The sequence below is a fragment of the Hippocampus comes genome, unplaced genomic scaffold (assembly GCF_001891065.2).
Source record: "Hippocampus comes isolate QL1 unplaced genomic scaffold, H_comes_QL1_v1.1 scaffold100, whole genome shotgun sequence".
NCBI lineage: Eukaryota > Metazoa > Chordata > Actinopteri > Syngnathiformes > Syngnathidae > Hippocampus > Hippocampus comes.
The window spans coordinates 6486-17990 of record NW_017805282.1 but is presented as its reverse complement, the minus strand read 5'-3'; the positions used below and the strand labels follow the sequence as shown (position 1 = coordinate 17990).

The 11505-nt window shown below is 41.7% G+C and overlaps 1 protein-coding gene across 1 annotated transcript; it reads right to left on the bottom strand.

Moving 5' to 3' along the window:
* Positions 1–1887: 1887 nt before the first annotated feature.
* On the bottom strand, positions 1888–11081 carry LOC109516704 (uncharacterized). Its single transcript, XM_019871446.1, has 5 exons — positions 10846–11081; positions 9778–10676; positions 9088–9166; positions 3237–3431; positions 1888–2090 (listed from the first exon to the last, which is right to left on the bottom strand). Exons 1-5 carry the CDS (start codon positions 11015–11017, stop codon positions 1888–1890), a joined length of 1548 nt encoding a protein of 515 aa, XP_019727005.1. The 5' UTR covers positions 11018–11081.
* Positions 11082–11505: the final 424 nt, after the last annotated feature.

Here is an 11505-nt window from a genome sequence, read left to right as displayed (position 1 = left end):
ACGGCCCTGATTATAAGACGTCCCCCTCTTTTTCAAGACTCAAGTTTGAAAAAACACTTTTTGAACACCAAATAAATTTTTACACAGAAAATAATTACAGTACATCTGAAACAAATGATTATAACAATATATTTGAGAGAAAAAGCATTTTATTTTGCCTCATTCAAATCCTAATATCTGAACATTTAAATATGTAAACTAAAGTGCAATCACATTCGTAAATGAACGGCTTCTGGTTTTTGAAATGTAAATTACATCATAACTTCTCCTCAGCTGCTGGTTAACCTGGCCGATCTTCGACCCACTTTTCTCCAGATTGTCGCTACGTTTCTCCCTTTTCTGTTATCTCTTCTATTATTTTCTTCTCTTTTCTCTCTTACCGCTATTTTTTATTTGTCTACTTCGTGCTACCGCTATTTTTATTTTTATTCTTCGTGACAGGGTTTCACTTTGGCCTGGGGAGTCAAGTTCAGCATTTGCTTCAGTGATATCTGGCGCCATCTAGCCTCGTGAATGGGTATAATGTCTCGACCCCGAATATAAGACGACTCCGACTTTTTCAGTCTTATTTCATTGCAAAAAACACCGTCTTATATTCGGGCCAATATGGTAACTCATTCTTTATATTACAATTAAATCGTCTGTATCAAATTTGATACTGCAGATTTCAAATGATTTTCCCCAAATTGTCATTTCACATGTAATCTACATAATGCTTACTAAAATGTGATACAAAAAATATCTTACAAACAACATGATATAGCAAAAATATTTTTGTGGATTTTGTAATAAGGGTTAATACACATCTCAGTTCCCAAAAATATGAATTTTCTGCCTATTCTTTGATGGGTCAGGTCTTAAAGGGTTGTTTGAACTCTGCGTTGTCAGCATGTCTTGAGCAAGGAGCCATTATGGGGTTGAATTATTACCGTAATGACCATACACAAGGCGCATCGGATTTTAAGGCGCACTGTGAGCTTTAAGGAAAATGGAAGGCTTTTACTTGCGCCTTTTAGGACAGAAAATACGGTAAATGTTTTATTTTTTTTTTTCAGTTTTTCTCCTTGCAGGATGACCACGTCTAGTTCATATATACTTGGAAGAGTGTTTGATGATGTTAAAACACCAAATTTGTGAATTTTTGCAAAATGCTGTTGCCATGGCATGGCACCGTTTGTCATGAAAACTGATAATTTTGAGGTTCTAAACATGCTCAAAAACTCACAAAACCTTGCCCACACATCAGGCCTGAAAAAACATCAAAAACATTTTACTAGTTTATTGTGGAAACGAAAAAAAATTACTCAACAGCACTCGCCATATTTTTTTTACAAAGCAGCCCCAGTTGTATGTTACACCTCGATCGACGAAAACTGGTATGTGCAATCGGCCAAGACCTACGAAAAAGTCTCCTGCCTTGTCAGTCAGCGAGGAAGGTATTGCAAGTCCTGTAGTACAATTCAGGTGAATGACACAGGCCATGCCAAATGTTATTTTAGTTAATGCTGCTAATCAATTTGTTTACAATGATTTCCACACTACCGCCACACTAATCTGAACCAAATCTACTCCATGTTAGATGGAAGTGTGGCGACAGTGACCGCAGGACCTTCAGTGGTGGCAGTGAGTAAATTTAGATCCCTGTCAGACTCTCCGCCCCAGTGTGGCAAACAGGCTTACAGTCTGAAGACTCTTTAGGCTGTTTACATGGGAAGTAGACACGGGCCCAAATAAGCCGCTTGGAATCTACGGCTGGAATCCTTTAAGACAGCCAAATCATTGTGTGACGGCTCCTTGTCTGTCACCGCTCTGGCTCTAGCTGGAGATGAGTGAAGTAAACAAACAGTTGTGAATTGTGCAGTGAGAGATGACTCATCAGTTGTGGACTCAACTCTGCTTCGAGCTGTGCATGGCTTTGTCTGCTGTGCAGGTCCTCAGTGGTGGTCCGAGCTTGAATTGGTGCCTTGTGCAAGACTGCCCTCTTGGGGCGCCATCAACAACCCAAACATCCACACTGATGAAACAGGTCCCACTCTTTCCAATCTGGTCTTTTGTACCATGTAAGTAAATGGACATGGACTTATTAAAAACTTTAAGCAATATTCAAAAAGCAGTTACAAAGTAGTTGCGAGTAAAGTCTGCAAAACGAGATGAATGTTTGAAACTGTGTGCACGAAACAGAAATGCAGGGTTCCATTCCGGCTCCGGCCTTCCTGTGCGGAGTTTGCATAGTCTCCCCGTGCCTGCAGGGGGAAAGTCGGCGCTATTTTCAGCGTCATCCATCAACAGCCCTGCGGCACTTGTGTTTTTTGCGCCTGTCATGGGCAGAAGTTTTTTTAGCGGAGATGTCGGCGCTGTTGGACAGTCTGCGTTGGTGCGGCTGGAATGATGGCTGTTAGACTTAGGATGAGGAGAGAGGAGCGTCGGCGTGGAGCATGGATGCCTGTTTGGAACTGAAAGTCGGCGCTAGGAATTGAAGCGGATTTACATGGGACAGGAGAAGTGAACCAATCTCTTTTCTTGTCAGTGGACGCTACAGCTTCTTGTTTAGTTTCAAACTTAGCTTGTCGCTGACGTGTGGGACGTCCATTTCAATAATGCAGTAATCACTCTTTTCTGACATCAAATTTCTTTACATTCTCCTCTGTGTTGGACCAGTTTTCTTTTTCTTCTGACTCTGTAAGGCCATTAATGATGACATTATTTCGCCTGGACTGAACCTCGATAAAGTTGGATCGTGATTAAGTGATGCAAGATTTTTGTTGACCGTCACTATCTCACTTTTTGTTTCATTGCAAGTGTTGTACCAGGTTTTGCAGTCGTATTCCATCCATCCATTTTCCGATCCGCTTTATCCTCACAAGGGTCACGGGGTAGTGCCCGAGCCTATCCCAGCTGTCTTCGGGCAGTAGGCGGGGTACACCCTGAATTGGTTGCCAGTCAATCGCAGGGCACACAGAGACGAACAAACATTGGTGCTCACAATCACACCTAGGGACAATTTTGAGTGTTCAATCAGCCTGCCATGCATGTTTTTGGAATGTGGGAGGAAACTGGAGTACCCGGAGAAAACCTACGCAGGCCCCGGGAGAACATGCAAACTCCACACAGGGAGGCCGCAGTTGGAATTGAACCCGGCACCTCTGCACTGTGAGGTCGGCACGCTAACCACTGGTCCACCGGGCGCCGAGGTAGGATTTAAAATCTAAAAATATCTTTCTGTGTGAGTTCCATACTGGATCTAAGGTCATGCACTTGACCCATGAGTTCCCACACTTTCTTGTTTGCAGAGTCAGCAAGGACTTCAACACACAATTTGAAATGTTTCTTCTGTTGAGCTAACAGAGTGGCATCAAAGTCTTTTTGCTGCTCCAATAATTCTCGCACCTGAGCCATGGAAACAGTCTCCTCCGTGCACTTCATGGCTTTTCCTTTGGGAGGCATGCCAGAAACAGTTAGCCTTCCTTTATTCCACTTTTGTGCACGACTCCTTCTCCCTCTTTCACCGGTTGCGCACTCCTACACACCAGTCTTCGTACCAAGACAGCAAACAATCAGTATCACCATAAAGTGTCCTTCTTTGGGATCATAATACAGATCAAAATCATTTATTCATTCATCCATCCATGATCTAAATCGCTTTCACTTAATTTGAAATAAAAGCAAAAATTGATTCATTTTTTTAATAATCTGAAAATATCTATTTAATAATTAAAAAGAAGACTGACGTCATAGCACTGAACTGAGTTTTAGTGAGACACTTGTGCTTCACTGAGGATCTTTGTCATTCTTGGTAGCTGGGAGGCAACTGCTGCCATCCAGCATGGATGCTAGTTTTAAATAGGTTCAAAAATCCTACATACCTGCCTAAAGTGCCTTCATGTACCCCTGGGGTACACGTCCCCCTATTTGAGAACCACCGTTTTTGCTGGAGCCTATCCCAGCTGTTGTTCGGGCAGTAGGCGGGGTACACCCGGAACTGGTTGCCAGCCAATAGCAGGGCACACAGAGACGCTCACAATCACACCTCGGGACAATTTGAAGTGTTCCATTAACCTGCCATGAATGTTTTAAGAATGTGGAAGGAAACTGAAGTACCCGGAGAAAAGCCACAGAGGCACGGGGAGAACATTCAAACTCCACACAGGAAGGCCGGAGCCGGAATTGAACCCTGCATCTCTGCACTGTGAGGGCAACACGCTAACCAGTCGAACACCACGGCACCACTTTGTTAGGGCAAGTGCCAAAATGTAAGAGATTAAATTGCTGTAGGTGCGGCCCGGTGCCCCAGTGGTATCGGGTTCGATTCCAGCTCCGGCCTACCTATGTGGAGTTTGTATGTTCTCCTCGTGCCTGTGTGGGTTTTCTCCGGGTGCACCGATTTCCTCCCACATTCCAAAAACATGCATGGCAGGCTGATTGGACCCTCAAAAATTGTCCCTGGGTGTGAGTGTGAGCGAGGACGGTTGTTCGTCTCAATACTGTATGTCCTGCGATTGGCTGGCAACCAGTTCAGGGTGTCCCCCGCCTACGACCCGGAGTCAGCTGGTATAGGCTCCAGCACGCCCAGTGACCCCTGTGAGGATAAAGCGGATCAGAAAATGGATGGATGGATGGATGGATGGATGCGTTAATGGTAAGTGCCAAAATTTAATATACAGTATGCTTTTACTGTAATGTGTTAAATTTGTGACAAATTACCCCCCGTCAAGCTTATTCTGGAAGTAGAGCAGAAGACAAGTTCTGAGAAGGTGGAAAAAGTTTGTTGTCGTGAGTACATCGTGGCACCACTTGCACAATTTTATTCTTGAAAAGATGAATTTGTTAGCGCATCACTGGAATTTTGTTTCAATAAAACAACAAGATTTCCTTATATTACGTCATTATCATGGCCTTTATTTCATCATGTTACATTTCTCAACCGACCCGGATCGTCGGGTTAATCAGAACATTTCACTCCTTATATTTGAGATGATGTCACGCATTTTCCGTTTGTATTTCCATGGGCATTTTCATATGCCATTTATTAGTAGACACCTGAAGCCAGTTTGCATCGCAGTTTATACACCTTGGGGTCAGAGCTCAAGGTTAGAGACACAAATGTCAAAAATGTCACAATTGTCCGTGAGAACAATAAATGGGTAGCCAGAATCGGGGAATTTTAATTATTCTTTTTCTTTTCAAAGTAGTTGCCTGCGGCCACTTTAGGAAACGACCGCACGTTCCATACGATTTGTCCTGATTAATGGAGCTAGAACACAGTGGAATTTATAGACCAACAGACAAGATATGATGACCTAAATTCTGTCCACTATAGAGAACTACTTCATCTCTCTGTGCCGTAGTTAGCCTATTTCTGTCATCCAGTTTCCATGGCAACCTTGCCATAGATACAATCTAAAGCGTACAGTCAATCTCCCCATGTAAAAAAAAAAAAAAAAAAAGGCAGAGCTGCCTTAACATTCCTTAATGGTGCAACAGTTGACCTCATTTACATATTTTAGCTAATTCTTGTGAGCATAAATGGTGAAGAAACTGGATGGGTGGATGTATTGCAAAATTACACGGTTGCTAGCCCATACTCGGTGTCAAGTATCAAATCTAGACATTGTATACCTGAACGGCAAGAGACATTTTATTTCGGAGTCTAAACTGTCATGAGTGGGGAAACAACGGCAATCGCGTGGAAAAGAACGAAGCACGGCGCTTTTCTTTCTCAGACACCCTCGATTTCCGTCTGATGTGATATGTCACTCGTCGGAACAAAAGAGCACTGGAAAAAGCTGGCAACACGAACTCAAACTTCCTTTCTTCCAATTAGATCAGTGACGGCCAGGGGCAGGTTTCTCACCCACACACACACACACACACACACACACACACACACACACACACACACATACGCACACACACACACACACACACTACCTGCCTGAGGAAAGAAGATGACATAATTTCACCACCATGAAATGAGTCAGTGCTCCCCGTTGAGAGGTCAGCTTCAACCACAAGCGGAAGGAAAAGAGATGAGTCTGTGTCAGCAGAACGCGAGGTTGATTTCAATCTGAAATGCTCAATTCGTTGCTCTTTATTCAAATGTATTCTCAGAGTTATCTGAAATCTAAAGAAAAAAAATGTCCGAACCATTCACGTACAGCAGATTGCGAAAGATCTTTTTGATCCGATGCCACATTTCAGGCTTCAAACTCAAAGATGTCAAATCGGATTTTTTGGGGGGGGAGGGCGGGTGAGAATCAACACCAATCCCTCCTCCGACATACCTGATCCAAAAAACAGGTCATGAGCAAGCTCTAAAGTAGCCTGAAATGATCCTGATCATTTCAATTAGGTGTGTTGGAGTAGGGAGAGCTCGAAAACAGGCAGGATATGGCCCTTGAGAAACCAGAGTTCGCTATCCCTGTTCTTTCTATCAGGTTTGCATATCTTGAGGCTGAAATGTTTGCCCATTCTTCCTTGCTGAACAGCTCGAGCTCAGGCAGATCAGATGGAGAGCGACCGTGAGCACCAATTTTCAGATCTTTCCACAGATTCTCAATTGCACTTGGCCAGGTCCAGTTTGGCCTCAGGATGTCGCCGGCTGTTGAAAAAAAAAAACCCTCCTCCACATGCAGATCAGATGGAGAGCGACCGTGAGCACCAATTTTCAGATCTTTCCACAGATTCTCAATTGCACTTGGCCAGGTCCTGTTTGGCCTCAGGATGTCGCCGGCTGTTGAAAAATAAAAAAAAAAACTCCTCCACAGTAGCGGAGCTAGTGAGTGGGGTGTTGGATTTAATAAATAAATCCACCAACGCCTCCTTGTGCTCCGCTGGAGGCGTTCCAATGACATCCGCGCGGTGGGATGACCAGTGGCGCGTTTAAAGCGTTCCAAGGCAATGTTTGTCCATTTCGCGTCGGATCCATGAAACAGCGAAGCCGCGGAAAGTGAACCGCGTTAGCGCGAGGGATCACTGTATATATATTTATATCTATCTACCGGTATATATATATCTCTCTATATATAGATATATATAGATAGATAGATATAGATAGATATAGATATAGATATAGATATAGATATAGATAAGGTGGCTGTGCTATTTACAATTGTTTTTCCACATCATTTTATTTTTTATTCAGCAGCCTGACAGCAGTCGGTAGGACATACCTGTCAACTCATACGGTTTAGCCATAGTTCATACGGATTTTGTGGTGAATCTTACGTATATGGCCATATCGCACAAATCATACGGATTATGAAAATTTCCGTTTTTTTTTTTTTTCCCCCTAACAGGTAGTTCCGTTTGCTTTTGCCCGTTTGCTTTTGCTAGTCTACTCGAATGCTTTCATTTCCGGTAACTTTCCAGTAAATCACGTGGTTCCTAGTTGAAAACAGCAGAGTATTCATTGCATACTTCGGTAGTGTACAAGCAAGTTCTACAAGGAAACAAATATATCATTCATATTTCGTGGGTTTTTTTCTGCCGTTATTTTGACATATAAAATGCTTTGGTATGTTATAAGGATTTTTTGCTCTTTATCAGGATTTTATTGGTAGTTTATACAGGTTGGCGCTCCAAAAAGTTGACAGGTATGAAAAATGCATAAAAGACACGGAATGAACAGTTTTAATAAGGTGTGATTCATGGAGTATCCGCTAGGGGACACACTGTTTTGATCAGAGTAGAAGACAACATTGTTTTGATCAGAGAAGAAGACAACAGCAGCCTCAGTCAGACAGACCCAACACAACACAGCAGACGCTATCAAGGTCATGTGATTACCTTATTCTTTACACATTTAATAACACTCTCCTTAGTTTCTAAAGTGTAGGCAGGGATTAAATTTAGATTTTATATGCACATGTGTAAATGGTTTAAAAATTCCTTTCTTTATAAATCTCGTATCAATATTTTCTCGCATATCACATATTTTCTCGCCTCGTTTTTTCATTCTTCATAGTAAGTATTTTTGTTGTTAAACTTAATCTCGATTTTGTATCCTTTGTGTTTTGACATCTTGTCTTTTCACGCCTTTTGCATTTTTGGTTAGTTTTGTTTTTCCCTGGTTATTAGATGGGTCCATGAGGCCTCATGAGGCGTGTCGACACCCTGACACACTGTGTTGATACTGTGTCGCTGACCACTGCCACCTGCTGGACCTTCAAAATCCCTGCAGCCAACCCACTTGACAGACTGAACTGACTGATTTGATGATGAAGTGTATACAATGCACTACCTCACTTTACCCACAATAAATACAAGTGCCATTGTTTAAGTTGTTGTTTATGCTGTTTATATTATATATTATACTGTTCAGATTACATATAATGTCTTTTTTATACAGTGTAGCTGCTATCTTTTCTTAGCTGTGTGTGTTTAATGCACAGCATGTTTGCATGCATATTTGCACTGAGGATTGAGAGGAAGAAATTTCATCGATGCTGCATGTCATACATAAAGCATATTTGACAATAGAGATGACCTTGCCCCTTGACAATATCATTCACATCCATGCATTCATATTATATCATTCAATGTGTTTCAATAATGTGAAAACCATGTGAATGAGGATGCTTGTGGGCTTTGTCTTCACAAATTTTTATTTAGAAAAATAAGATGCTCCAGTGTTTTAAAATTTCAGTCTGTTGTGTTTCTTGCATGCTATTTTTCCCCTGCTGTGGAAAACACACACACAATGGAAAAAGACGTCAAAAATCCGAGAGGCACCTGGTGAGACAAGGAGATTTGAATAAATGCCTTATTCTCCAAAAGGAGATCAAAATGGCTCTACACGGCGGACAATTTGCGTTTGTCCGGAAGCTGCTCCATAATATGCACGAACTGGAGCAACGTCACCCGAGTGAAGCGCGTCTCAGCAGTCGATAGTCCGCTACTCTCTGCTGTGCGCGCTTGAGCGCGAGCACGTACTCACGGCGCCGACGCAACCCACGCCACACAAGCTTTGAACTACGACAACAGCTAAGCTAGCCTAGCCGATGTAATGATGGTCAGCAGACAAGGTTTACGTTTTATGTGACTTTTAATAACAACGTGGCAGAGTCATCAAACATGCGGTGTGCTCACTCTCAGTCACTTCTATAGTATCCAGTTGCAGACTCGGAGGTGGTAGTTTCAGGCAATGGTAGACATACGCCGGAAGTGGCTGTGGTAAGTTTAGGCAAATTGAATTTCAAAATAAGGCCCCAAAGTGGCTGTGGTAAGTTTAGGCATTTATCTTAACTATACACTTATCAAGACTTATCTATCTATATATATCTATATCTATATAGATATATCTATATAGATATATATCTATATAGATATATATAGAAAGATAGATAGATAGATACGACTGCAAATGAAAGTGAAATGTTCATTAATTGTAATGGGGAATTTAAATTATTTTATCTTTCTTTAAAAATTAAGTTAAGATTATTAATATTTTTTTATCAAACTAATTTGAGATAGAATTACTTTTACTATCATCAGTTCTGTGTCCAAGTAGACAGGCACCCTCTGGCACTCATGTTTAAAATACCTTGGTTTGCCTTTGAGTACATCCTATTGACAATTTCGTGGAAATTGCATAAGTGGCCTGTGTGGTCATTTTGTGAATTCAAATAGGCATCAAATGCCAGTTTCTTTTAAACTATTTAGAAATGATAAAGCTTGATAAACAAGTCGCATATTTTTCTGTTGGTAGTGAATAACATTCCTCAATATACAATGTAAACCTTCAGTTAAGGTTAAAAAAAAAGAAAATTTGCAAAATACCACGATATGCTGCTCAGCCTCTCCGGACTGCACAATCAGGTCCACAAGTTGCTTCTCCTTTGCAGAACAGTATACTATGGACCTGAGGTGTACACACTGATGAGAAGACAATCCACTCCTCAATGCAAAGTCCATGTTTGTCTGGCAGTCGGATGATTCACATGAAACATGCTGATTTTCACCCCATATTTTAAGCTGAACATGAAGGGGAATACAAGTACCACAGTGAGACTTTGAAACAGCATATATTCCATTCACGGGATCGATGCACTCATTTTCGAGGTGGTGCATTGCTGTCACATCCTTTTGCCTTTTAGTGTGCTTTCTTTCAATATGCGTTTTAATGTTTTTCTTATTGAACATAATATGGCAGATGGGACATTTTTGAGTAATCTGTTGATGACGGATTTTTTTCATCCGTCCACCTTGCGGTATGGGCACTGTAGGTGGCGAGGCACTGTGTGGGGCAGAAGCAGGCAGCACAGAGGATGCAGCAGCACATGGCGCAGTAGCAAGAGGTGCAGTGGAGAGTGGGGCAACAGATGGGGCAATGAATGATGCAGCCACATCAGGCAGCACAGACGGTGGTGCATCAGCAGGTGGCGTAGCGGTAGAAGGTCCAGTAGTAAAAGGTCCAGCGATAGAAGGTCCAGCAGAGGGTGGGGAAGCAGAGGGATGGGCAGCGGTGGGTGGGGCAGCAAAAGGTGAGACAGCAGTGGGTCGTGGGGATGCAGGCGCCTTAGCAGCAGCAGCAGAAACCATCAAAGCAGGGTGCTTTTCCTTACATATGCGAAGGTGATTTATAAAGGGTACCCGGCGCATTATTATTCCACAGCAATAGATGCAATGAAAATGCAGTTTTGGTCGGCATTGTAGCCCACATCTATGAATGGTATACCCTGTAATAGAAAATAGAGCTTAAATGTTTTAAATAATCATCTACAATTATCATAGACAACATCTTTATAAATGATCAGCTACAACAGGTCACTGAGTGATTGGTTAGGAGCCATCCAAATAAAAATGATCTATACTGTGACTCACACAAATTGCGTCTCGCAAACTTACCTTCATGTGACACTGCTCGGTTAAAATGGCCCTCCACATGGTCCTTAACCTTGCAGTAGTATGTGGGTTTAAACCATGCGGGCTGGCAGAATGGACAGTGGTACATCCTGCAACATGTGTTGCATTTTTGCAGCTCAGGGACAGATGTCCCTCGTTGTATTGTGACATGCATCTGGAAAATAAAGAGAATGAATTGTGAAATCTACCATGTCAATATAATTCTACAGAAAACTAAGGCCATAAAAATAAAACTATGATTTTTTTTTTTTAATTGGTACTGTCAAAAGTATTCGGTATCCCATATGACGTTGCGTGTTTTTCCCAGTGCTTTTTAAAGTCACAAAGAAACGAGGAGGACATAAATATCGAGGTACAGGGAAAATAATGTTACGTAAAATTCCGCATTAGCACAGATGCATTTAAATCGAATATTTTCAACTGATCAACATGACACAATGCGCAGTCAATTTTTAATTGAATGCACATATTTTGCGCTTTTAGCATTTCTTTGACGTAGCCCAAACCCTTTAAAAATGACCAGTATTTACCCATTCACAAATATACATATATTCATCCGAAATTAAATTATTAATGTCAACGTCGTTTTGACATTATCATCTAATTAATAAACAACTAGGCGTGATAAAACATTTCATCCTT